This window comes from Amblyraja radiata, chromosome 22, assembly GCF_010909765.2.
Source record: "Amblyraja radiata isolate CabotCenter1 chromosome 22, sAmbRad1.1.pri, whole genome shotgun sequence".
Lineage (NCBI taxonomy): Eukaryota > Metazoa > Chordata > Chondrichthyes > Rajiformes > Rajidae > Amblyraja > Amblyraja radiata.
Window position 1 is genome coordinate 43,739,948 of NC_045977.1, and position 27,988 is coordinate 43,767,935.

At 44.9% G+C, this 27,988-nt stretch overlaps 1 protein-coding gene across 1 annotated transcript; it reads left to right on the forward strand.

Moving 5' to 3' along the window:
* On the forward strand, positions 1-27,963 carry arl6ip1 (ADP ribosylation factor like GTPase 6 interacting protein 1). Its single transcript, XM_033041231.1, has 6 exons — positions 1-132; positions 10,029-10,162; positions 22,695-22,814; positions 24,016-24,133; positions 24,699-24,783; positions 27,233-27,963. Exons 1-6 carry the CDS (start codon positions 91-93, stop codon positions 27,349-27,351), a joined length of 618 nt encoding a protein of 205 aa, XP_032897122.1. The 5' UTR covers positions 1-90; the 3' UTR covers positions 27,352-27,963.
* The last annotated feature ends 25 nt before the right edge of the window (positions 27,964-27,988 follow it).

Below are 27,988 nucleotides of genomic sequence, written 5' to 3' on the forward strand. Positions count from 1 at the left end.
CAGGCGCAGTGAGGGCGCGGCGGTCAGGCAGGGCCGCGCAGGCGCAGTGAGGGCGCGGCGGTGACTGCGGCAGACGGGTCGGTGGGGAACATGGCGAGCGGCGAGGGCGACAATAAAAGCGCCAACCTGTTGGTGAGTTGTTCCTTCACCGCGGCCGCGCTCTGCTCTCCATCTGCTGTACATCGACGCCTTTGTGATTCGTTCGGAACCGGGCGGGGACCGGCGACCACGCGCGCGTCTCGTTTAAAGCGGCCGCGCGCGACTCCGGCACCAACGATCCTGCTCGCGGAAGCGCGTGAACGCGCGGGAGGGGGGGCTTTGGAATGGGGGGGGGACGGGCGTGCAGGAGGGCTGGGGGGGGGAGGGGGGGTGATGGGGCCGGGGTGGGCGCCCGGAGCGGGTCGGGGTGGGTGGGGGCCCGAGGGGGGTGGGTGATGGGGCCGGGTTGGGGGTTCTGGGGGGGGGGGGGAGGGCTGGGCGCCCGGAGCGGGTGGGGGCTCGGGGGGGGGGGGGGGGGTGGGGGTGGGCGCCCGGGGCGGGCCGGGTGCGGGGCGGCGGGGACGGGCTGGGCGCCCGGGGCGGGTCGTGGTGGTTGGCGGTGCGAGGCTGTGCTGCAGGAACAGGGCGACTACATCTATGAGTGAATCACGTTGCCGCTGGTGCGTCAGCACCAGGAGCCTCGCCCGGAGCCGCAGCCTCTGTTCTGCAGCCTCCCGTGCTCTGTTTGTAGATGGGATTGAGGGCACTGAGACTTAGAAACGTTTTTTCCGGCATCACATTGCTTGCTGTGTACAAATTGTTTGTTCTATATAATCCTCAAGATTGGTTTCTTTCATCCCCCCCCCCCCCCCCCCTCCCTTTGTACATTAGGGTTTATTTTAGCCTTCCACCGACAGCTGTTCGTTCAGCTGTCCAGGTTCTAATCTTGTAGAGTGATACTGCGTGGAAACAGGCCCTTCGGCTCAACTTGCATACACCGGCCTACATGTCCCAGCTGCACTAGTCCCACCTGTATGGGTTTGATCCATCTCCAAGATGTTTTTTTGGGGTTTTGGTATTTTCCTTGTAATAAAGGTGAAGGATATTGAGTCAGTGTTAGATAGAGTTCTAGGGGCACGTGGAATCAAGGGACATGGGGAGAAGGCAGGCACCGGTTATTGATTGGGGACGATCAGCCATGATCACAATGAATGGCGGTGCTGGCTGGAAGGGCCGAATGGCCTCCTACACCTATTTTCTATGTTTCTAATGTCATCAGTCCCTCCAATTTGCTCTCTCTCTCCCACTCCCTTCACCTATCCTGATTCTCCCACACGGGATAATTCACAGTAGCAAAGTCTGATGAAAGTTCTCGACCTGAAACGTCACCCATTCCTTCTCTCCTGAGATGATGCCTGTCCCTGCTGAGTTACTCCAACTTTTTGTGTCTGTCTTCAAGTAACATCAATAGGCATGTCTGTGGGACATGTAAGAAAACCAGAGCATCCAGTGAAACCTAAAGTCAGTCCAACCAGATCTTATCTGTGGTTAGATTCCACAGATGTTGGCTCGCACATACCTTTCAACACATCAACTGGCTTTTCTCTTGTGTAATTACATAGCTTTCCTTTTAAACATCCATGCTAGTTTTTTTTAATGATTTCTTTGAATAACTTTGGTATTACATTTTGAAAATACCTGGGTCTTAAATGTTCTTCAAAGGACTGTTTGAATGCAAATAGTCTTTTACTGAAGTACAAACAGGGATTTGAGAGAATGTACCTAGTTTTAATGGTGCAGTGGATATTTTTGTATGTTCACTTGAATAGTTTTGTTTTACAATTTATCAGATTAAAAAAAAAAACTACACACCTGAAAATATGGAACGTTTGCTGCTGCAATGAAATGTCAGCTTATGTGATCCAGCTTGTATAGGTTTTATTAATCATAATCATTTATTGAAGTGGAAATGTAATTACTGAACTAAACTCAAATATTAAATTGAACTGATGCAACAATTTAGTCTGAAGAAGAATCCCAACCTTAAACGTCTGTCCATTCCCACCAGAGCTGTTGCCTGATTCACTGAGTTCCTCTAACATTGTGTTTTGATGGTAGTTGGTAATGAATTCCAGCAGTGGAGGTGCAGACTTTGATCATTAAAGGATGACAAATCTATTTTTCAAAAAAACAATAAGTGTTCTACTGGAAGATAAAAGATAATTTATACCAAATTGGGATATTGTTAAACAACCTTTTGAGGTAACGCTTGGTACCGCAGACAGTGAAGATGGATATCAAGAATTACAACAGAGCCATGACAAATGGACCTTAATTCAGATAAGTGAGATGTTGCATTTTGGGAGGAAGATCCAAGACCATCAGTGGATGTTAGCCCTCGGGAATGTCGTAGAGCAAAGGGATTGAGGAGTACAAATACATAGTTTGCCTATAGGCGTCACAGTAGATAGAGTGGTAAAGTAGGTTTTTGGCATGCTGGCCATCAGTCAGGGATTTGAATATAGATGTTGGGACTTTATCGTACAGTTGTGCAAAACATTGGTGAGGCCCCACTTGGAGTATTGTGTTCAGAATTAGCTTGCCCTGTTTAGTTTAGATACAGCATGAAAACAGGCCCTTTGGCACACCGTCCATATCGATCATGTTCACACTAGTCCTGTTTTCACTTTCTCATCGACATCTGGGGCATATTTACAGAGGCCAATTAACCTCCAAACTCACAATTCTTTGGTATATGGGATACAGGAAGCACTGAGGTCAGGATAGAAATGGGATCTCTGGCACTTTTTCCCTGTGTAGAGGAATCAAGAACTAGAGAAGATAGACAAAAGTGCTGGAGAAACTCTGCGGGTGCCTGCTGAGTTTCTCCTGCACTTTTGTCTACCTTCGATTTTCCAGCATCTGCAGTTCCTTCATAAACAAGAACTAGAGAACATTGGTTTGAAGTGAGAGGGGGAAAATTTATAGGAACCTGAGGGACAACTTTTTCTACAGAGAGTGTGGTGGGTATATGTGCGATGAGCTGTCAGAGGACGTAGTTGCAGCAAGAACAATAAAGGGGCTGTCCCACTGCGGTGACCTAATCTGCAAGTTTAGAAGAGTTTGCCCTCGACTCAAACTCGCAACATGGTCGACACGTGGTCCTAGGAGGTCCTATGAGGTCACTGGCAGGGCTCTCACTTAACATTTTTTCCCTGTTGCCAGCCGGGCAACCTTGGCAGCTTTTTAGGTTGCCAAATGACAGTTTAGGTGGTCATTTAAGACGGTTTGCATGACGCGTGCGATAATGTGCTCGGACGAAGTGCGTAATTACCAGTCTGAATTATGCTCAATGAAGCATTCACATGTTATTTCTGCTTCAAATAAAGTCACAAACTAAACATATTCACCAATCAAGACATGTAATATCCCACAATGACATGCAGCCAAATTATAAGACAGTACCTCAACTCTTTTTACACATTGCAATTAGTGCAATTTCTATTAGTTCTTTCCACTTCCTAACTAAAATGTGGTTGGATTATTCAGCGTATGATTAACCTGTGTCAATAAATCCTGGACCATGGTATCATATATGCTTAACCATGCACACTACAGATTGATGCAAGCATGTTTTCTGTGAAGGACCGAAAATTACCATGACATGGCCATAGCAAGGGTCGTTATTGCTATTGGTACAGAAACACTCTCGCTTCCCACATAATTTATCCACAACAAAATATACAGGTTGCAAGAAATTTTCTATAGGCATTTTATGATAATAACTGTTAAAACTGACTATACCCATCTCACAGGGTTGAATGTGTGGATTAGTACAGGATGGATGGATGGAGGAGAAGTGCAGGATGGATGGGAAGGGGTGTAAGTACAGGATGAATTGGGGGACCAGTGTAGGATGGATGGGGGGGGTGGCAGGAGAATCAATTTGAGGTGGATAGGGTGATCAGCGCAGGATGAATAGATGGGGGGGGGGGGGGGGTAGATGGGGGGGGGAGCGCAGGGGATGTCAGTGAGGACTGAATAGAGGCGGGAATGGGGATCAATGCGGGATGGAGAGGTGGGTCCCAGGATAGGGGGTCGTACAAGAGAGAGGGGGAGGGGTGGGTCGTACAAGAGGAGAGGGAGAGCTCCTCGGACAACATCGCCCCGCTGCCTTGGCCGTCCCTGTCCATCGCCAAGTGCCGCCGCCAAAGGGGGAGGCTGTTGGGATCTCCTCGCCACCGCCTCCCCTCCTCTGCCAGCCAGCCAACAGCAAGGTGCGGGGCGGCTCAAAGATCCTATCGCTATAGGATCTTTGGCGCAGCTGCTTCAGAAGGCTCGGAGCGAATGACGGACCCCGCACAACGGTAATAGCGACTCCATCTCCGCCTCCTCTCGCACCCCGCCAGCCCTGATAGCGGCCGCTGCTTGCAAATCCGCTAATGGCGCTTTCAAAACAAACCCTCCCGCATGCCGAGGCCTCCCCCTCCTTCCTGGCCTCGGCGTGCGGGAGGGTTTGTTTTGAAAGCGCCGTTAGCGGATTTGCAAGCAGCGGCCGCTATCAGGGCGGGCGGGGTGCGGGAGGAGGAGGAGATGGAGCCGCTGTGCGGGGCCCGTCATTCGCTCCGACCCTTCGTCACCCTGTGCCTAGTATCTTTGCCCCGCAATACAGCCGTCGCCGACACGAAACGTCACGTTCCTTTTCTCCAGAGATGCTGCCTGACCCGCGGAGTTACTCCAGTTGTTTGTGCCTATCTTCGATATAAACCAGTATCTGCAGTGCCAAGCCAGGCAAAATGACTCGGTGTTTAGGTTGCCTGGCGGCACTTGGGATGGTCAATGGCACCCGGGCAACCGCTAATTTAGAGACCTGACTGGAGTTCTCCATCATGCTCGAGGGAAGTTCCCGCATACTTGCAGCCTCAGCTACGTCGCGGAAATTTTTTCAGCATGCTGAAAATTTTTCTGCGAGTAAAAATTGGTCGGCATGGTTCTTTTTAACTCGTGGAGTGGGGTGGGTATTTAGTTACAGGCAGTCGAGGGCAGCCATAGGCAATCTCCTTCGCTGACCGAGCATTTTAATTGGCTCATTGGAGGTTTCAGGATCAAGGAAAACCGACCGGTAGGTTAAATGCCCGCTAAAATTTATTAATCGTTGTCTGACTTCTTAAAAGTGTCTCTTCCCCCCTCGGGCTCTCTAAAGGACCTAACGTACACTGTGCAGCCGTCTTTTACCTTCCTCTTCATCGCGGGTGTGGATTTCAGACATCGCTCCCCCAACTGGCGGGAGTTTTTACGGACATTTTCAACCTCTCACTTCTGAGGTCTGAGGTCCCCACCTGCTTTAAAAGGGCATCAATTATACCGGTGCCCAAGAAGAGTAAGGTGACATGCCTCAATGACTATAGACCAGTGGCACTAACGCCGGTGGTGATGAAGTGCTTTGAGAGGTTGATCATGGAGCAAATCAACTCCTACATCGACAAAAACCTGGACCCACTGCAGTTCGCGTACCGCCACAACAGATCAACGGTGGATGCGATCTCGCTGGCCCTCCACTCCGCACTGGACCACTTGGACAACAAAAACTCATATGTCAGGCTGTTATTCATTGATTACAGCTCGGCATTTAACACAATCATCCCCTCCAAACTGGTTACCAAACTCGCAGAACTGGGTCTCTGCGCATCCCTCTGCAACTGGATCCTCGACTGCCTCGTCCACACACCACAGTCTGTTCGTATTGGTGGAAATGTGTCAGCCTCAATAACAATCAGCACGGGAGCACCTCAAGTCTGCGTGCTCAGCCCCCTGCTGTACTCGCTCTATACCCATGACTGCGTAGCGAACCACAGTGCGAACTCCATCATCAAGTTCGCAGACGACACCACTATTGTGGGGCGTATCACTGATGGGGATGAGTCAGAGTACAGAAGAGAGATCGAGCAACTGTCCATATGGTGCCAGCGCAATAACCTGGCCCTCAACACCAGCAAAACCAAGGAACTGATTGTGGACTTTGGAAGGAGTAGGAGGGGGACCCACAGCCCCATTTATATCAACGGGGCTGTGCAACGAGAACACTAACGCAATTATCAAAAAAGCTCATCAGCGCCTCTACTTCCTGAGAAGATTACGGAGAGTCGGATTGTCAAGGAAGACTCTCTCTAACTTCTACAGGTGCACAGTCGAGAGCATGCTGACCGGTTGCATCGTGGCTTGGTTTGACAATTTGAGCGCCCTGGAGAGGAAAAGACTACAAAAAGTAGTAAACACTGCCCAGTCCATCATCGGCTCTGACCTTCCTTCCATCGAGGGGATTTATCACAGTCGCTGCCTCAAAAAGGCTGGCAGTATCATCAAAGACCCACACCATCCTGGCCACACACTCATCTCCCTGCTACCTTCAGGTAGAAGGTACAGGAGCCTGAAGACTGCAACAACCAGGTTCAGGAATAGCTACCTCCCCTCAGCCATCAGGCTATTAAACCTGGCTCGGACAAAACTCTGATTATTAGCAACCACTTTCTGTTATTTGCACTACCAGTTTATTTATTCATGTGTGTATATATTTATATCATGGTATATGGACACATTTATCTGTTTTGTAGTAAATGCCTACTATTTTCTGTGTGCTTAAGCAAAGCAAGAATTTAATTGTCCTATACAGGGACACATGACAATAAACTCACTTGTGTGTGTGTGTGTGGTTGGTCAATCCAGCTTGCGGTTTCATCGCTGATGGCCGATCCAGCTTGAGGTTTTTCAGGCGAGTGCCCTCGAGCTTGAAGGTCGAAGACACTTCTGAATTTGCGGATTAGGTCGCCGCAGTGGAACGGCCCCTTAACAATTCACGACATCTGCTCAGATACATAGATGGGAAAGGTTTAGAGGGTTATGGGCCAAACGCGGGCAGAAAAGGTATTATTGATTTTACTTTTATTCCCAATTACAAGCCTTTGGTTATTTGATTTGCTGACATGTTGCTTTAGATAATAACAATATGCTTTATAAATTTAATGCATTTTTAATTGTAATTTTCAAAGCTTGTACAGGTGCACAACCTTTTATCCGAAAGCCTTGGGACCGACTTCTCGGATTTCGGAATTTTTCAGATTTCGGAATGGAAGATTTTTTTGCGTAGATTAGGTAGGTAGCGCGGGCAGCTTGGAAAGTCTGGAGCGGCTGCCTCCTCCCCGGAGACCGGGGAATCATTGTAAATCATTGCTTAAATGTTAGTCAGTTAGTTTGGAGGGATTTTATGTGGTGGGGGGGTGAAGGGGAGGGGGGGGGTGAAGGGGGAAACTTTAATTCTTAGTCCCCTACCTGGTCGGAGAGGCGGGGAGCGGGCAATGCCTTACCGGGTCGCTGTGCGGTAAGCTCTGGAGCGCTGTGGCTGCCGACTCCCAACATCGCGGAGCTGGGGCTGCGGGCTGCGCTGGATTTGGAGCGTCGCGCAGCCAGGGATCGATTTCGCCGGGGTCCCAGCTCGGGAGTCGGCGGGCACAGCGCTCTGGAGCTTACCGCACGGCGACCCGGAAAGGCATTGCCCGCTCCCTGCCTCTCCGACCAGGTAGGGGACTAAGAATTAAAGTTTCCCCCTTCACCCCCCCCCCCCCCCCCCCACCACATAAAAGCCCTCCAAACTAACTGACTAACATTTAAGCAATGATTTACAGATGTTTAAGTGTCTCCCCGGTCTCCGGGGAGGAGGCAGCCGCTACAGTAGTACAGACCTGGGTTGACCGTGGGTCGTTTCGGGTCAAGTTTGGCGCCAAACGCGAGCTTTGGTGTGCAGACGACATCCTGGAAAAAATGTCCGGGTTTCGGAGCTTTTCGGTTTCCGGAATTTCGGATAAAAGGTTGTGCACCTGTAATGTGTTGCGTACTCTGTTTCAAGACATTTTTTAATAGAACTGAGAGGATGTGTCATAATCAATGAGGATATGTCAGAAATCTGATGTTTAGTCATTAAGGAGATGTACCTACTCGTGCTTTGTTCATTGTTCTACCTCAGTAGGTTTGAAATGGACCACCACACTTTACAGGTTTTAATTATTTTGCATATTCTTGTTCATGCAATTAATAAAATTAAATACTAGTGAAGATAAATAGTTAATTGGTTTTAATTGTTCTGAAAATGTTATACGATATCCTAGATCCATATCCAAATGGTATAAAATGGAGGCCTGGTCCCCCAATGCAATATTCCACCACTGACCCGTTCCCCCAATGCAACCACGGCTCATTTCCCCTCATCACCCAGCACTCCCTCCCCCTTCTCTTCACCCTCCCTCTTCTTTCCCCTGTCCTCCTCCCCGCCCCCAATTCCTCCCTCCCTCTCCTTTCCACTACCCTCAGTCACTCCCTCCCTTCATAACTCTCCCCTCCCTACCCCCTCCTATCCCTCACTCCTCGACTCCCCTATCCCCCCCCACTATCCCTCCTGACCTCCTCTCCCTCTATTCCCCCTCCTCCCCCACTCTCCTCACCTACCCCACTTTCACCCTCTCCCTCAATCCCCCCCCACTCTCCCGCACCTCCCCAGGATATTTCCCCTCTCCTCCTCTCCCTCACCTCTCCCTCCCCCTCCTTTCCCCTACCCTCAGTCACTCCCTCCCTCGATCCATAAAAAGCAGCATCTGCTGCTGCCCTCGGCCCGTCCTGTCCGACCGCCCGCTGCTGCCCTCGGCCCGTCCCTGCCCGCCTGCTGCTGCCCTCGGCCCATCCCCGACCGCCTGCCTGCTCGCTGCCGAGGGGGATGTAGTTGGTGTTCGTCACGGTGGGCACGAGTTTCGATGAGCTGGTGGAGAAGATCTCTGAGAAGGCGGTGAGGGTGGCAGCGGAGGAGACGGACCCGGGGGGACGGATAGACAGGACCGTCATTGCCGCAGATGGGCGGGGGGAGAGGGGTGAGTGATGAGGGAGAGAGAGACAGGACCAGGGCCACCACTGGGCATCCATTGAAACCCCGCGGCCGTTGCCGGTGGTGGCGGAGACGATGGGCAAGTTACTGTAAGAAGGGGAGAGAGCAGTTTGTAAGTGAGATGGGATAGGCCACTGCCGGTGGGGCAGGAAGGGGTGTCGCCATCCTGGCCGTGGCATTGATTGACAGGAGAAGAGACCAATCTGCATGGCGCTGACGGAAGGAATCTGCGCACGCGTGTTTTTAAAGATTTTTAAACCTCGATAACTTTTACACTATGCCACCGATCGGAACGAAACTTGTTGCACTCGCAGCACAGGAGAATGGTGAGGAACCTGCCGACAAATCGTAGTACTATCGTGTACCGTTATTGCACAAATAGAAACCTGCGGAAACAGGAAGAACACAAGATCAGAGTTTTAGTTGTCTATAGATAGATAGATACATTATGTGTATAAGTGTGCAGCTGTTTATGTGGTCAGTAGGTTCCAATGGGTTTATATATCTTGTTATACTGTTTATCAGCAGCTCTGTGAATGGTTGTCCAAAGGTTGATGTCTGCATATACATGGCATCAGACATATTGAATGCAGTTCTACAGGCAACCGATATCCTCCAGTATATCACCCGTATGTCCTTGGTTAATATTGCATATTTGACATTGATCCTGATGGTTTCTAGTTAATAATATCTAATTTGACGTGCCTACGTTCAGCTCATTCTTTGCTAAAAATCGCTTGAGTTCATTTAATATCCCAATTGCTAACAAGCCTCTATGCATGGTGACTGGTGAATGAAGAGAACTGGCTTCATTCACAGTCCAATCTGTAATTTGGATGTTCAGTGTTTGATGCCCAATTGAATAAACATGGAATCTTAAAAGGTAGCTGAAATACTTATCAAAATTGTGCAACAGATTAGTCATGTTTCTACTGTGTCAACAATTATTTTCTGAGGATTTTCATTTTGCAGCATGTTTTGAGATGATGAGCAAGTATTTTAGGATGTTGCACACATTATTTTAATATTAGCTAGAATGTTACCAAATCACTTTATTTTACTGCTTATTTACCCCTTATTGCCAACAATGAGAAACTATGCAAATTTGTTTACAATTTTATAGGCTGCAGAAACTGCCCGGCTTGAAGAACACTTGGAGGGTTGGGGAGAAGTCATGCTTGCTGCTGATCGTGTGTTACGCTGGGAGAAACCCTGGTTTCCTGCTGTAATGATACTTGCTGTGTCAATTGTGTTTTTGTAAGTATTAAAGAATCTAGAAACTTATGGTGCAAAAGGAGGATCTTTAGTCTGTCATGTCTATAGTCCATTTAGAACCACTTGAGCAAATCCTTCTTCCATAGTTCGTCTATAGGCTTGTCAGTTACGGCAGTTATTGTGCTCATCCAACCAGTTTTTAATGCTTACTTTCTGCCTCCACCATAATTTCAGACGGCGAGTTCAAAACCCTTGCTGCTCTGAATAAAAAATGTTTCCTCGTTACAAAGCAATCCAATCCCACAATTACTTTCTATCTGTATCCGTTGGTTATAGTAAACCAAGATACAAGATATTTTATTATGTCATTTGAACCTAAGTTCAAACGAGATTACGTTTCTGCAGTCATACAAACAAGAAAAAAAAAACCAAGACACAATTAACACAATTTACATAAACACCCATCACAGTGAATCTCCAAACACCTCCTCACTGTGATGGAAGGCAAAGTCTTGTCTCTCCCCTGTTCCTTATTCTTCTCCCGATGTTGGAGCCCCCAGCGGGCGACGGCAAGTCCCGCGGCTGTTTAAGGCCACGCCGGGCGATGCAAGGCCCCGCTCCGGGTCTTGATTTTGGAGCCCCCTGCGGGCGACGGCAAGTCCCGCGGCCGTTTAAGACCGCGCCGGGCGATGCAAGGCCCGCTCCGGGTCGCCCTCAGCCCCGCAACTCGGGCGGGAGAAGTTACCGTTGCGGGAGTGCCGAAAAGCGGTCTCCCACCAGGGACCCACGAGCTCCCGGTGTCCCGCCCACCTGGCCTGCGGCTGGAGCCTCCGAGCTCCGGAGCCGGATCGCAGCCGCGCCTCACCACAGCTCTCCACGCTCCAGCCGGCCAGCTCCACGATGGCAAATCCGCAGGTTCCGCGACTGGAGCCCTCAGGTCGTTCCGGCTGGAGGCCCCAACGGAGACCCGACAGGGAAAAGGTTGGGACCCCTGTACAGGGAAGAGATCTAAAAGTTTCCCCCAACCTCCCCCACACCACATATACACAGTTAAAAACAATATATAAACCTCCACAAACTATACACTCAACAGGACAAAAAAATTAAAAAAAGACAGATGGACTGCAGAGGCAGCTGCAATGTCAGTCGCGCTGCCTACCGTGCTCTTAATGTGCTTCCATTTAATGGAGAGAAAGTACCCTTATAATTATACAGTAAAATATCAGAATGCTCACAGCAGTAAATCTATCAGCATAAGAATGAGAAAACATGTGACCTAATTGTCATTAAAGAAACGTAGGGTGACCAAAGCTGTGGGTGGTTCTTTTAAAATCATACAGTGTGTAAACAGGCCATTCGGCCCAACTTGCCCACACCAGCCAACATGTCTTAGCTACACTATTCCCACCTGCCCCGCATTTGGTCCATATCCCTCCAAACCTGTCCTATCCATGTACCTGTCCAACTGTTTCTTAAACATTGGGATAGTACCTGCCTCAAATTCCTCCTCTGGCAGCTTGTTCCATACACCCATGTGTGAAAAGGTTACCCCTCACATTCCAATTAAATCTTTTCCCCTTCACTTTAAACCTATGTCGTCCGGTCCTCGATTCACCTACTCTGGGTAAGAGATTCTGCATCTACCTGATCTATTCCTTTCATTATTTTATACACCCCTATAAAATCACCCCGCATCCTCCTGTGCTGCAAGGAATAGAGTTCCAGCCTACTCAACCTCTCCCTATAGCTCAGACCCTCTAGTCCTGGCAGCATCCTCGTAAATCTTTCCAGCTTGTACCCTTTCCAGCTTGACAACATCTTTCCTATAGCATGGTGCCCAGAACTGAACACAATACTCTAAATGTGGCCTCACCAATGTCATATACGTGCAACATGATCTCCCAACCTCAATACTCAATACTCTGACTGATGAAGGCCAATGTGCCAAAAGCCTTTTTGACCACCTTCAAGGAACCATGCACTCCTAGATTCCTCTGCTCTACAAATTTTCCTCAGCCCACTTAGCCAATCGATCCAGATCATGCTGCAATTTTTCACAACCCGCTTCACTATCTGCAAAACCACCCACTTTTGTATCATCAGCAAACTTGCTAATCTTGCCATGTACATTCTCATCCAAATCATTGATATGGGTTTTATGCAATGAGAAAAAGGTAATTAATTTTGCATGGAAGAATCTGGGTAAGAGTGATCACAATTTATTAACGTATATGCACAACTTGGAAAACTATAAAATTATGAGGGGGGTGGGGGTAGCTGTGGTTGATTGAAGGGAAATGCATTTTGGAGCGCTTTTGATGCACAGAAGGGTAGTCAATGGGGTTGGAGCACAGAACTGGGCATAATTTAGCATTATGGATGAGAACTGGTAACAGAAAGCAGAGAATAGAAAAAAAACGCATTATTTTCAGGATGGCAGTTGGCTTGCTGCAGGGAGCTTTTTCTAATCCCATTAACAATTCTGCTCGGGTGGCCAGCTGTCATATTTTCAATTTTGCTGATGCAACTAAACTTTATGGAATTGATTGCAGAGGTGGATGTGGAGAGGCTTCGAGGGATTATGGGCATGCTGAGTATGTGGCTGAGAACGTGGCAGATAAAATAGAAAAATAAATTAATGAGGCAATATTCTTAACTAAACAGGCGGGCCTGTCATATGATGAAAGTTCAATGAGAGATTTGTAGTGTTGGTACTTAAAAGGACCTAGAAGATTTTATACACAAGTTACTGAAGATTAGGTAATTTAGAAAAGTGATTGTTATGGTAGCCTTTGAGGTACAGCAGGCAGTGAAGAAAGCTAATGGCATGTTGGCCTTCATAACGAGAGGAGTTGAGTATAGGAGCAAAGAGATCCCACTGCAGTTGTACAGGGCCCTGGTGAGACCACACCTGGAGTATTGTGTGCAGTTTTGGTCTCTTAATTTGAGGAAGGACATTCTTGCTATTGAGGGAGTGCAGCGTAGGTTAATTCCTGGGATGGCGGGCCTGTCATATGATGAAAGAATGGAGCGACTGGGCTTGTATTCACTGGAATTTAGACGGATGAGAGGGGATGAGAGCCGAATGGTCGACTCCTGCACGTATTGTCGATGTATCTATGTCTCAAAATGTACATGCAGGTTCAATCCTGACCCTAGGTGTTGTATACAAGTTCACCTTGAGACTTGGAGGAACTTCCTCCATGTTCTCTGGTTTCCTCCTGACAAAGTTTGTTTCTTAAAAAGCAGATAGCAACAAAAACTGTTAAAGGTAAACCGTGGCAATCTTTAATTGATTCATCAGACGGGTGGCGAGATTACAATGAGCATAAACGTTGCTCAGTGCTTCTCGGGCTCCCACTCTCAGAACAAAGGACTGTTAGCTCAATTATACATTTGTCTGATCAGTAAAACACTCCTACCAAGTCTGAATGTGGCATGACTGAAAGATTCTGCAACCTTTTAGAATATAAGAAAAGCTGGGTCCAAATCAAGCTCATCCAATAACAAGTTATTACTTATCTTTGGAGCGTCAGCTAATTTTTTCAATCTTGGCTTCTCTATGGCCTTGAAAAGAAGCACATGTTATTACTGCAGGCTGCCATCTTAATGTCTTTATTGAAAAGACAACCTGTCCTCCATATTGTGTTCCATATAATTTACAATGTCATTCAGACTTGGCACCGAGCCATTCTTTTGTTCTACTAGTCCATGCTTTTGTAGAAGAACAACTTCATTTTAGATTTGGCTATTAGCCCTTTCATTCCCTCCTTTTTATCAAACGTGATAACATTCACAGTCCTCGGTAGGTACACAAAATGGTCGCAAGTATTAGAGCAATGATCAGCAGAATGATAGAGCCATAATGTGTCACAGTACCCCAAAGTCCACCAAACCAAAGGTATGGCTACCAGTTCAATAGTACCCCAAAGTCCATCAAACCAATGATGTGGCAACCAGTTCTCACTCTCTTCATTGACAACTATCCTAATGAAGCTTGTTTACGGTCGATGGATCAGGTGCCACCTATAGGCGGTGTAATCCTTTCAGCCGATATTGGGGTTGTGCCATAAAGTTCGCACCTGTCCAAGGGTGTTGCCAATCTCTACGTAGATTGTTGCACAGGTGATGTGCTCCCCCCCTCTCGTCCTGTGGTGGGGTTCATCACATTGATCTAGACGCTAGCGTATCCGTGGGTTTGGACAGCATCTCTTCCCAGTAGGTTTGGGTGGCCTGCTTTCACATCATCACGTAGAAGCAGCTGCTGGACTGGAAGCCAAAGACAAAGCCAGCGTAGATTGCAGTCTGTGTTGACGTAGAAGGTGCCACTAAAGTTGATGGTGTTGAACTCCTCAAATCCGACAGTAAGGCCAGGGTCAGAGTTGGTGGACTGCAGCAACTCCCTGCCCTTGTTGCGCAGTACCCAGTTAGGAACGATCTGCATTGTCCCCTTTGGAACTTCCTCAGGTCAGTCTCAGTGATGGCGTTGTTCTCGGGGCACACGTCATAGATATCTGGGATGTTGTTGTCAAAGTCGTCCTTGCAGTTGTTTCCTCTGCTGTCACCATCGGCATCGATCTGGTCAGGGTTGGGAACAAAACAGCAATTGTCCTCATCAGAAACGCCATCATTGCTATCCTCATCAATGTCCTGGTTGTCATCACACTGATTACCCACCAGATCTGAGTTATTGTCTTCCTGGATAGAATTAGGCATAATCTCTTTCAAGAGGTCCATCTGTTTCAAAATGTTCAGCTTCTCTCTTTCTAGACCCTTGGTCATACGATAGAGCTCAAAATGCTTCAAGATTGTTGATCAAATGTGGTTTGTCTTTCCGAAGTTGTGACCAAAGGCCTTGCACTTCCTCCTGATCTGTAAAGATGTTCTTTCTTCTGTATGGATCAGCTTTACATGGCGCTGCAGGTAGCAAGCAATCACAAACACCTTGGGGGCAAGGTCTTTCACGCACCTCTTCATGCTGCTCTTTTATGTGTTTCTTAAGTCCGTCAACTCCTCTGTAAACAGCACAGCAACCCTTATACTGACATCGATACACGGTGGGGAAATCTTCCCTTTCCAAGTTTGACTTTGGTTTCCGGCCACATTTTTGTCCAGATTGTTTCTTCACATCCTTAATGTTGCACTTCTTAACTGGTAACTTACTCTTCTTCCAATATGGTTGAAAAGACTCATCTGAAGAGCCATTCTTAACTTTTATTTCTCTGTCATCTTCACTTGATAAATATCTTTCAGAAAGATCACTGGACTCCAATCCATCCACATCATTTCTTATAGAACAAGTTGTTTCATTGCAATTAACTTTTTTTTTCTCACATTTAATGGTTGAGTTGCATCTTGTACCTGAACGTTTTGCCAAGAGCAGTCTGTATATTCAGGACCTGTGCACAAGAACATATCCTTCTTCAATGGGGATTTCCAGTTGTCCACATCCACCGACCGCAGTGGCTCCACTGTATGTACAGGGCTGAATGTCTGCTAACACTGGGACGGGTTGATGCTTCGCAACATTATCACCCTCACCATTTTCAGTCACTGTTCCATTCCGAGATGAAAGGATTATTGAACCATCCAGAACTTCCTCCATTGAGTCCTTATTTCTACTGGATGGCACTGTCCCTCATTCAAAACAACGCTGCGACTTGAATGCATGTCCAGGATGTAACTGTGGCTCTCTGTTATCAGAGTTCTGAACAGTCCTTCCAATTGCTAGGATTCTGTCTGATTCACCTCCACGCCATTGCAGACATTGGACTTTGTCTCTGAAACTGGTGTGCTATAATGCTCAGAACTATATTCTCCACAATAACCTTTCGTTTGCTCTACCTATTTTAGGTGAGCCTGGCTTGATTACATTTATTCATGTTAATCCTTTGTGTTTTGCTGACATTGAAAAAGGGTGCAAGATTCTTTACTCATCATTTAGCTGTTGAATAACTATTAACTGGGTTCCTGCTTAATTAATGTATCTATACTTAGCTGACGATTCAATTTCAATAGGTTTGCTTTTATTTGTATTCTGGGTCAAGGGATGAACCATCAACATATGAACATTTAAATTGTGAGCCTTCTCGAACCGCTTCTCACATTGGTCACAAGCAAATTCAACTTCTGTCTTGTGCTTGGTCATATGGTATTTCAAGGATGCTCTTTGCCTGCACTGGAATCCACAAACTTCACACTGCAAAGGTTTTGCTCCAGTATGGCGCTTTTGGTGAACTGACAGTTGTTTTCGCTGTTTGAAAGTCTGTCCACATTCATCACAAATGTAATTTCTTTTCACAAATGTAGTTGTTCTTTCTCCCAAGTTGTCCCTCAGCGTGTGAAACCAGCATTCTTCTTCCTTCTCCATCAATGCCAACTGGCTGTCTGATCCATCCCAACTCAGCTCCTCACTTTGATCCTGGCTGGGATTTGCCTCAATCCAGTTCTGTAACTGAGTTGCACTCCAAAATCAAGACTTTTCGACTCCACAACCTGATTGCTCTCCTTCAGCTGCTGTGTGATGGAAGCAAAATGGTCATTTTCAGACTGGGTGTTGGTGAGCACATTTCTCATCTCCTCGGTCTGTAGCTCCAGGATAAGCTGCCACCTGGGTACTTCAAGAACCTGTGGTAATGGATCCATCTTGGTCAGTGTAAAAAACATAAGGACAGTTGTCAGCCTTATTCAGGACGTCTTGGTGCAGGGGTGTTTCCCCAAGTCCAGCCCTCCTGGGAAAACCTCAGTATAAAAAGTAGGGTCAATAGCCCCATTGTCCTTTCTTGGTTCTCCTCCATTTATAGTCAATTGTATCAGATGTCTTCAATGGGAGTAATCTTCAATCTTCACGGCGGTTGGTGTCGTAGTAGCACCTGGTACAGTCCCCTCCAACATAGTCCCAATTTTGTCCGATCCCAGTAGTATGGACTGTGTCTGTGTTCAACTGGCAGTGGCTTCTGCGTTTTCAACCCCTGTGAATGCAAGACTGACAAGGTTGTGCTTAATTGCTGTGCATATGTAATTAATTCATTGCTGTGGCCCTGTAGGTCATAACTAACTTCACACTCTTTAGTGTCCTATTCATTCCCTCCACTAATCCAGAATTCTACTGGTGATGGGGGATGTGAGATCACTCTTTAACTACCTATAAGGCATACCCTTTAAAAATAGATAATTATATTTAAAAAACGAATTTTAAAATATTCCCAATTGTTCCAATCTATCTCCCCAAATTTACAATTTCAAATTAACAGATTTTGTTCTGAGATAAAGGCATCTCCAATCTCTAGGGAAAAAAAACAAAGTTAAGAGAAAACAAAGAATACACAATTAATTTTCATAGATTGCAAGCTCATTCAATGACATCCTATTTCATCTGACGGACCATTTCATCAAAAGGGGTATATATATGAATATATAAATACAGCCTGGGACTGGATGTCAAGTATCCCGATAGGCTTTGGGTAAAATTTAAAAAGACATAGCAAATTCCTGAACACAGTAGGAAAATGAAGCTGCCAGTATCTTGGTAGCCATAGCCTTGAAAAGAACACTGAGTCTCTAGTTAACTACTTTGTCATTATTACATTAGTGACAAAACCTCTTTAGTCTGCCGTGCCCAATCCTTTAATCATTTCCAAAACACAAGCCATTCCTTTACTCATTTCCAATACACAAGCCAATCATTTACACAAGTGGTTGTACCTTCGCTATCTGCTTCTAAGGGTCTTGTCTGGAACCAGACTGAGGGTCCTTAGTTTTTTAGCGGGAGCTTCTTCGGGAGGCCAGACGCAAAGGAAGCTGTTCGGTTTGGAAGGGTTGAGGGTGAGGGACCTGGGGTACAAAATTACGGGAGGACCATGGTTGACAACCAAACTTACAAAGCCTGTTGTTGAACTCAATGATTCAATAATACTTTATTGTCACTGACGTACAGCGAATACAAGCTAGTAAAATCATATAGCAGACCTCACCTAGGCATTGCACAAGTGTTGCCACGTTTTGGCTCTGACAAAGTTACAAAAGTTCACCAAACACTCCTATCTGCTGTGCCGCTGCATGTGGCGGCAGCCTTCACCCTGGTCCCCCTTCGTTCTCAGTGCCAATTCTCCTTCATTCTCCAACTTTACTCGACTGGCATCTTTCCTCGTTCTCTGGCCTGCCATGCTCTTGGTGATTTCTCTCGGGTCCCGCCCTCTGGCGGCATATGTCGCGTCGTGGTCTGCAGTGGATGAGCCTGGCCTACTGGAGGGCATGCCCCGCTTGCCAGAAACACTCTGGAATCCTGACGTCATGGAGGCAGGTTCACAAGTTAGAGGAGCAGAAATAGGCCATTCAGCCCATTAGGGTCTACTCCGCAATCCAATCGTACTGGTCTATCTATCCCCCTCAACCACATTCTCCTACCTAAGTACGGATCCAACGCCATCATTAAGTTTGCTGACGACACCACGGTGGTAGGACTGATCAGTGACAACGATGAGTCAGCCTACAGAGAGGAGGTCCAGCACCTGACAACCTGGTGTGCCAACACTAACCTCGTCCTCAACTCCAAGAAGACGAAGGAAATTATTGTCGACTTCAGGAAGGTCAGAGGAGGCAGTCATACCCCCATCCATATAAACGGGACTGAGGTGGAGCGCGTCTCCAGCTACAAATTCCTCGGGGTACATATCTCTGAGGATTTGTCCTGGTCCCTCAACACCTCCAAGCTGATCAAAAAGGCACAGCAGCGCCTTTACTTCCTGAGGAGGCTCAAGAAAGCCCACCTGTCCCCCCAGATACTGACCAACTTCTACCGCTGTACCATCGAGAGCATCCTGACCACCTGCTTCACGGTATGGTACAGCAGCTGCACTGTTGCGGACAGGAAGGCACTACAACGGGTGGTGAAAACCGCGCAGCACATCATCGGTGCCCCGCTCCCTGCCATGAATGCCCTCCACCGAGAACGGTGTCTGAGACGGGCTGGGAAGATCATAAAGACCCCTCCCACCCCAACCATGGACTGTTTGCCCTCCTCCCATCAGGGAGACGGTACAGGAGCCTCAGGTCTCGTACCAGCAGGATGAGGAACAGCTTCTACAATTATACCATCACATTGCTGAACTCGGAGTCCCGCCGATAGATTTCTCCGGTCCCTCCGTCCCCATTGTTTAATTATTCTGTATTTTTGATTATTCTGTATCTTCTTTTTTTTATTTTTTTATTTCTATATGCACTACTACGCAAAACTGCATTTCGTTGTACCCATACTCAGTATTTGTGCAATGACATTAAAGTTGAATTGAATTGAATTGAATTTTCCCCATAACCCTTGACATCTGTTCTGATGAAGAATTTGTCAATCTCCGCCTTAAAAATATACATTGACTTGGCCTCAACAACCTTCTGTGGCAATGAATTCCACAAATTCACCGCCCTCTAACTAAAAAAAATTGTCCTCGTCTTTCTAAAGGTACATCCTTTTATTCTGAGGCTATGGCATTTGGTCCTAGACTCTCCCACGAGTGGAACCATCCTCTGCACATCCACTCTATCCAGGCCTTTCACTATTTGGTAAGTTTCCATGAGATCCCCCCTCATTCTTCTAAACTCCAGTGAAAACCGGCCCAGTGCCATCAAACGCTCATCACATGTTAACTCAATCATTCCTGGGATCATCTTTGTAAGCCCCCTCTGGGCCCCGTCCAACAAGCACATCCTTTCTCAGATATGGGCCCCAATACTGCCCAAACGCAGTCTGACTTGTAACTTATTCAGCCTCAGCATTACAGCCCTGATTTTATATTGTAGTCCTGTCAAAGAAAATGCCTTGCTCCCCTCTTGAACAGTGGAGGATAATTTGTAAATTTCCAGTCCTCTGAGACCAGTCCTGACTTAGTGATTCTTTAAAGATCACTACTAATGCCTCTACAAACTCTAAAGTCACCACTTTCAGAACCCTGGGTTGCAGTCCATCCGGTCCAAGTGACTAATGGGGTTGTCCCACTGTATGAGCTAATTCAAGAGTTCTCCCGAGTTTCCCCGATTCGAACTTGGAGAATTACGGTCATAGCCGCTCATAGGTACTCGGGGCTCTCGTGGACATTTTTCAACATGTTGAAAAATCTTCACGAGTCTTCCCGAGCTTACAGCGTTTCCTGAGTACCTGCCATTAGCGTTACCAGCTGCTTGAGACGTCCCGAGCTCCGACGTACCCGCTACGTACATTCTACGTGCTTACCACGAGTTTGATTTTTTTTTAAACTCGGGAGAGCTCTTGAATTAGCTCGTACAGTGGGGCAGCCCCTTTATTTACCTTTAGACCTTTCAGCTACTTGCGCATCTTCTCCTTACTAATAACTACTCCACTGCCTGACTCTCTTGAGTTTCAGCACGTTGCTGGTGTCTTCCACTGTGATGCAGAAAATGTAATCAATTCATCAGCTATTTCTTTATTCCCCACTATCACTTCGCCAGCAAAATTTTCCAGTGTTATAATGACCACTCTTGCCTCTTTTTTGCTCTTTATATATCTGGAAAAACGTTTACTAACCTTTTTTGTATTATTGGCTGACGTACTTTCAAATTTAATATTTGAATATTGACTTCTCTAACTTCAAGTAATCCTTGCTCTCCCTCTCTCTCCATCCCTTCTCCTTCCCAGTTCTCTGACCAGTCTTACTGTCTCCGACTACATTTTATCTGTTTGTTTGATTGTTACCTTCTCCCAACTAACAATGATCTATTCTACATTTTCCTTCGTCTCCATTCTCTTTGCCCTGTTTTCATACCTTACACTTACTTATCTATACACTTCCTTATCTATGTACCTCCCTCTCCCCTGACATCAGTCTGAAGATGGGTCTCGACCCAAAACGTCACCCATTCCTTTTCTCCAGAGATGCTGCATGTCCTGCTGAGTTACTCCAGCATTTTGTGTCGATCTTTCATATTTCATCTTTTCTCCCTGTATTACCTTTTTAGTTACTTTCTGTTGTTTTTTTTTTAAAGCTGGCCAATTTTCTAGCTTCCCATTCATCTTTGCAACGTTATATGCCTTCTCTTTTAGTTTTATGCTGTCGTTGACTTCCCTTGTCAACCACGGTGTCCTCATTCTGTCCTTAGAATCTTTCTTCCCCTTTGGAATGAAAAGATCCTGTCTTTGGAATTATTCCCAGAAATTCCTGCCATTGCTGTTCCACTGTTATTCCTGCTAGGATCCATTTCCAATCAACTTTAGCCAGCTCTTCCCTGATGTTTCTGTAATCACCTTTGCTTAACAGTAATACTGACACATCCGATTTCATCTTCTACCACTCGAATTGCAGGTTGAATTATATCATATTATGGTCACTGCTTCCTAGTGGTTCCTTTTCTTTAAGCTTCCTAATAAAATTCATTACACAATGTCAAATCCAGAATTGTCTTTTCCCAGGTCGGCTCATCTATAAGCTGCTCTAAGAAACCATCTCCTCAGCACTCTATATATTTCTCCGGCTAGGGTTCAGTACCACCCTTATTTTCCCAGTCTACCAGCATATCGAAATCCCCCATTACCACTGTAGCATTGCCTTTCCTACATGCCGATTGTATATCCTGATATAATTTATACCCTATATCTTTGCTACAGTTCGTGGGCCTTGAAGCAAATCCCATCAGGATCTTTTTTCCCTTGCTGCTTCTTAGCTCTTACATCTTCTGATCCTATTTAACCCCTTGCTCAGGACTGAATTTCATTCCTACCCCACCCCCTTTGCCCACCTGTCTATCTTTTTGATAGGATGTGTAACCTTGAAGATTCAGCTCCCAGCTCTGATTCTCTTTCAGCCACGTCTCTGTAATGCCCACAATGTTGTACCTACCAATTTCTAACTGCGCTCAAGCTCATACACATTGTTCCGTATAGAAACAGAAAATAGGTGCAGGAGTAGACCATTCAACCCTTCGAACCAGCAACGCCATTCAATATCATGGCTGATCATCCAAAATCAGTACCCCTTTCTGTCTTTTTCCCCATATCCCTTGATTCCATTAGCCCTAAGAGCTAAACATTGAAAACATTCAGTGAATTGGCCTCCACTGCCTTCTGTGGCAGAGAATTCCACAGATTCACAACTCTGCATTCAAATATAACAGGTTCCAATGTGGTAGTCAACACTGAATTGGATAAATTGTTTGGTGAAGAAAAAGGTTGCGATCTAACGTCAGGTGGGAGTGGTGGAACTTGAAATCCTCTTGAAGGAGATGGACTTAATGGTGCCCCCCTGTGCATCTATGATCTATTTTCTATGATAAATATTCTATATCAGCATGTGAACTGAAGAATGGGTAGGTCGTGGAGAAACTCCAGAAAATTGCTCCAGTTTCTAAAGTAATCAAGAAGGTTATAGGAGGTGATAGTAAATCCATGCTTTTGCTATTTTATTTCCTATCTAATTCTTCACAAACTCTGCTGGAATCTTAAAGCCACAGAATTCAGTGCTGTATAATTTATCATGATTATTACATCCACACTTTGACCAATTTCTTCTTTCTCCCAGCCTTAAACAAAACTGCATTGGTTAATTTGTGAAATTATTTTTTCCTTCAGACTGATCTACTGGCTGGATCCTTCTGTGCTGACTGGTATTTCGTGTGCTATTATGATGATCTGTTTGGCAGATTACCTTGTTCCAACCATTGCTTTTAGAATGTTTGGTTCCAATAAATGGTGAGAATCTTGTTTAAAACTTCAATCAAACTGTACATGGCTGAATTATCATCCTATCTCAAGATGTATGTAATTTATTATCACAATATAACACTGAACTTGGTTAGATATATGCAAGCAGAGCAAATTACTTTTATAACTGTATAAGGAAATGTATCTGAAGCCTAATATTAAAATGTTTGAGAGACCCTAGTTCAGAATGACTTAATAAGATGGTTCTCCATTAATGTTGGCCATTGTAAAAATATTTATCGTTATTTTTATTGTGATATTTGTAACAAGCTACCCTTTAATGTAAACTTCCATAAAATGGAACGGACATGTATCTACCTGAATTCATTTTCTGCTTTTGTATCATAGAGTCAGAGAGACACAGTGTGGAAACAGGCCCTTCGGCCCAACTTGCCAACACGTCCCAGCTATACTAGTCCCATTTGCCCGCATTTGGTCCATATCCCTCCATACCTGTCCTATCTATGTGCCTGTCTAACTGTTTCTTAGACTTTTGGACAGTCCCTGCCTGGATCATCTCCTCTGGCAGCTTCTTCCATACACCCACCACCCATTGTGTGAAAAAATTACTCCTCAGATTCCTGTTTTATCTTTTCACCTTAAGCCTATGTCTTCTGGTCCTCAATTCACCTACTCTGGGCAAGAGACTCTGTGTATCCACCTGATCTATTCCTCTCATGATTTTTACACCTGTATAAGATCACTCCTCATCCTCCTGCGCTCCAAGGAATAGAGTCCCAGCCTACTCAACATCTCCCTCTAGCTCAGACCCTCTAGTCCTGGCAACATCCTCGTAAATCTCTGTACTTCCAGCTTGACAACATGTTTCCTATGGCATGGTGCCCAGAACTGAACACAATACTCTAAATGCGGCCTCACCAACGTCTTATACAACTGTAACATGATCTCCCAACTTCTATACTCAATACTCTGACTGATGAAGGCCAATGTGCCAGAAACCTTTTTGACCACCCGATCTACCTTCGACTCGACCTTCAAGGAACAATGCACCTGCACTTCTAGATCCATCTGCTGGACAACACTCCCCAGAGCCCTACCATTCACAGTGTAGGTCCTGCCCATGTTAAACGTCCACAAACCTGGTGGGGCTGTGTTCAATGTGTTAAATGTTCAAGTTGTCACATCAATACTTCTATAGTTTTGATCATGTTAATTTTGCAATTAAAAGGACTGCGGAGCAGCAACAGCGATTCCATGAAATCTGCAGTAACCTCGTTAAGACCCAGCGTAGGATTGTAGGCTGGTGGCGGCGCCTTTTTGCTCTCAAAGAGGAAAAACCAAAAATGGTACGTTCATAATCTTACAAAAAATCTTTGCCTAGAATGGATTACAGTTGTGAAATTTGCAATTAATTCCATTGTTTAATATACCTTCCTTTCACGGAAGATCGTAGCTCAATACTGCATCATCAATTATTTGAGATCTGTAAATGTTTAAAATAGCATACATTTATAAAACTTGTAGGAATATGGAATTGTTGGGGTAGGATTTGAAATGATTGCCGTTTTTGGTCTACTTGAAGTCACTTCTGCTTATTTAATTGTAAGCATGTTTCATTTACCTTTATATTCATTTCCATTTGCCTTGGCAGACAGCATTTAGACTTTACTCGTTGCCTCCCTATATTATTAATTTTGCAGGATTTAAATTTTTCCTGGATTGATAAGCAATGATGGCACTCTGTTCATTATTTTAACTTGTCTCCCAGTCTCTGCATTTGTTCAGAGCCATTGATTTGCCATGGATATTCTGCCTATATTCCAACATTTGGTAACATAATTCCAGGAATTGTAGTGAAGACATTTCACCTTAACATATTTAGTGTAATACAATTGATTCTCTTCCATCTAGTATTTCATGACTGTGGTTAGCGTTCTCTCTGTGGTGGCTTGGATTGGACAACAGGTTCATAACCTTTTCCTCACCTACTTGATTGGTAAGTCATCCTGAGTTTATACTCTAATCTATTCTGGAATTGGGGAGATGAAGAGGCAGGTACTTGACATATGAAACATAGTGGTATTTGGACATTTTCCTGTCCAAAACTATAGCAAAAGTTGAATGTGTGGTGTCTCGCAGCAGCATTATACATTTTGCCACAATGCAGTGCTAACTGTCCTTGGTATCTGACTAAATGTTAACTAAATGTTAATCAGCAATTTTGTAAAATTTGTCATAAACATCAATCTACCTATGTTGAGAACAATCGAGAAAGCGGTTTTCACAAATGTTTGGATGGTGTTCTGCTGGACTGTAAGGGTTTCGCCCGGATGATCAGGTTTCCTTCTATATATTGAAGATAGACACAAAAATCTGGAGTAACTCAGCGGGACAGGCAGCATCTCTGGAGAGAAGGAATGGGTGACGTTTAGGGTCGAGACCCTTCTTCAGACTGGTTAGGGAACCAGGTGAAGAAGGGTCGAGCATGGAAACAAGCCCACTGAATCCACACTGACAATCGATCACCCGTTCACACTAGTTCTATGTTATCTCACTTTCACATCCACTCCATACACACCAAAGATCCTATAGCGAGCAAGATAGTCCACTCCTGCTAAATCCAATGGGCTGACGTGGAGTACGCAACGGAGTGGAACATCGGCCTTTTCAGTAACCCGACCCGACTTTGTATATTCCTTTCACAGTGTAATCAGCGTTGCGGGGGAACAGTTTATGTGTGTGATATAGGGTTAGATTCATAATTCTGTTCATTCATAATTCTGTTAAATTTTGTTAAAGATTAATATGTTAACAAATTATGATTCTGTTAATTTTCTTTTTAATGTTTTTTTTAACATTTCTTTTTAAATGGCTTATGTGCTGTGTTTGAGTTGATTTTCGTATTACACTTGCACTCTGTAATTCATCTAATCATACTGTTCACAACTGCGGTATTTGGAAAAATAATAGCAATATGAAGATTCCAGTTGCTCTACTCTTGGAATGTTCCTTAATGTTCCTTTAATGATTTTTTGTGTCTATGAAATTGTTTTTCAACAATAAAATGGGTCTGGTCTTCCCAATAACCAGAGAGTGGAATGAGATTGCTGTAATGGTGGGGTAACAAAATAAAAATTGTTTTGAGCTAGATTAAAAAATGATGTATAACTTAAGGATGGTTTTATTCAGCGAGCATACAACTGATTGGATTGTGTAGGAAAGAACACACATACACACACATATATGAATGTGATATAGATGTATATAATCATATAACACACAGATATATATTTCTCCAGATTTTTATATATAATGATAAACTTTATTTTGGACTCAAGGCCCAGACATGGGACAACATTACATAAAAATACATTGCAAACCTCCCCGCAACTTTACCCTGGCGTCCCAGCCATGCTGATCCGGGCCAGACTTCACACACGCTGTGGAAGGAACATAGGCATCATTTTGCTTTTTATTGTGAGGCAGAAAGAAAATGAGGAGAAGATTTTTAGCAAAGATCTTTGATTTTTACGAGGATGTTTCCGTAACCGGCTTCAGTCTCCGCACTAGTATCTTTTCTCCGCTATGGGATCTTTGGTGCGGAGACGGAAGCCGGTTACGGAAATGGGGCTGAAGTTTAACAATGTCTCTGCCCATGACCGTACTACGTCTTTTTCGTCGAGTGGACTATCTTGCTCGCTATAGGATCTTTGATACACACTAGGGCCAATTCACCTACAAACCCACACTTCCTTGGGGTGTGGGGAAAAAAACAGGATCGCCTGGAGGAAACCCATATGGTCACAGGGACAACGTCCAAACTCCAGACAGACAGCACACAAGGTCAGGTTCGAACCCAGGTCTCTGGCGCTGTGAGGCAGCAGCTATACCCACTGTGTCACTGCTGCCATAATGATGGGATTGCTTTAAGACTGGATATAATTAATGTTTCGATTGCCCTAATTCATTAGAATTTTAAGAATAAATCAAAGGTAGATTTATATTTGGACCTTTTTGATTGGATGCATGTTGGATATGTAAGGAGAATCAGTTTTGTTACTGTTGAGGATCATTGAACTTTTGTCATGTATCTCAACTCTACCCTCGATACTATTTGTTTTGATATCCTTGCCGTATCCCTTTTTCTTTCTCCCTTGTTCAGTTGGAGCTTCATTCATTGGCGTATGATTAACCTGCAAAGATTTGTAAGATCGAATTAGTGAGAAAAAAAGTAGTTCACACAGTTTTAAAAAGTTCAAACTGCACGTGAATCTTTTTGGGATTGGATCTCTAGCGTTCAGTCTACAACTATAATATTAAAATTCACATTTTATTACGCAACTAGTAAAATTGCTGCTTTTTTTTTTTGCTTCACCAGCCCTGTAATGTAATGAAAATGCTCATTGTCTCCGAATTAAAGTTTTTTAGTTCCTTTCCTCTTCCAGTGAGTTTCATACTATTGCTGCCTGGTCTGAATCGGCACCGACTAATCACAAAATATGTGGGAATGGCCAAGCGGGAAATTAATAAGCTACTGAAGCAAAAGGAGAAGAAAAATGAATAATGAAGAGTGGAATTGTTGCAGTTAAATGTGATTTAACTACTGGTGGCCATTGGAGCTTGCATTCTTTTTAAATCAAAGTATTAAGCTCTGAGTATGTGCTCTGCTATGATGTCTGGCTGGGAGGGGTAAGAGAGAGCAATGTGTGTCTGTGGTAAATGAGCATGATATAAATTAGGTTTGCTTCTCATCGTTCAAGTAAGTTAATTTTTCAAATCAAGAATTGCTATTTAGTTTCAGAAATCTGTCCTTCATTGATATGTTGTGTTTTTGTAGTTTTTTTTTTTAAACAATGATTGCACTGGAAGTTTAATTATAAACTGTTGTGTGGAGCCATTGAATAGTTTCAGTACAATGGTCTGCGTTACTGATGCTTTAGTGCTTGCATGTAAATGAAAACTAGTTGCCAGCATAAAATATATCCATATGACCACTTTAATTCTGTTTTAATTTGCATGTAAATAGGATTGTCATTCACTCTGTATAAATGTTTTGTGTATATTTGTGGCAAAAGTAGATTTAGTCATTTTAAAATTGTAAACTCTTGAAGCTTCGCACTAAATAAAACCCTGACCAGGTTATTTACATTTGAATTAAATACTACTTATTTAATTTGACTCAGTGTTTCTACTTTGAAGGA

Excerpts from the sequence above, each read along its gene's own strand:
- arl6ip1 (XM_033041231.1), top strand. The coding sequence starts at position 91 with ATGGCGAGCGGCGAGGGCGACAATAAAAGCGCCAACCTGTTG. Across the intron at positions 133-10,028 it reads ATAAAAGCGCCAACCTGTTG|GCTGCAGAAACTGCCCGGCT; the intron begins GTGAGTTGTTCC and ends ACAATTTTATAG. Across the intron at positions 24,134-24,698 it reads AAGAGGAAAAACCAAAAATG|TATTTCATGACTGTGGTTAG; the intron begins GTACGTTCATAA and ends TCTTCCATCTAG.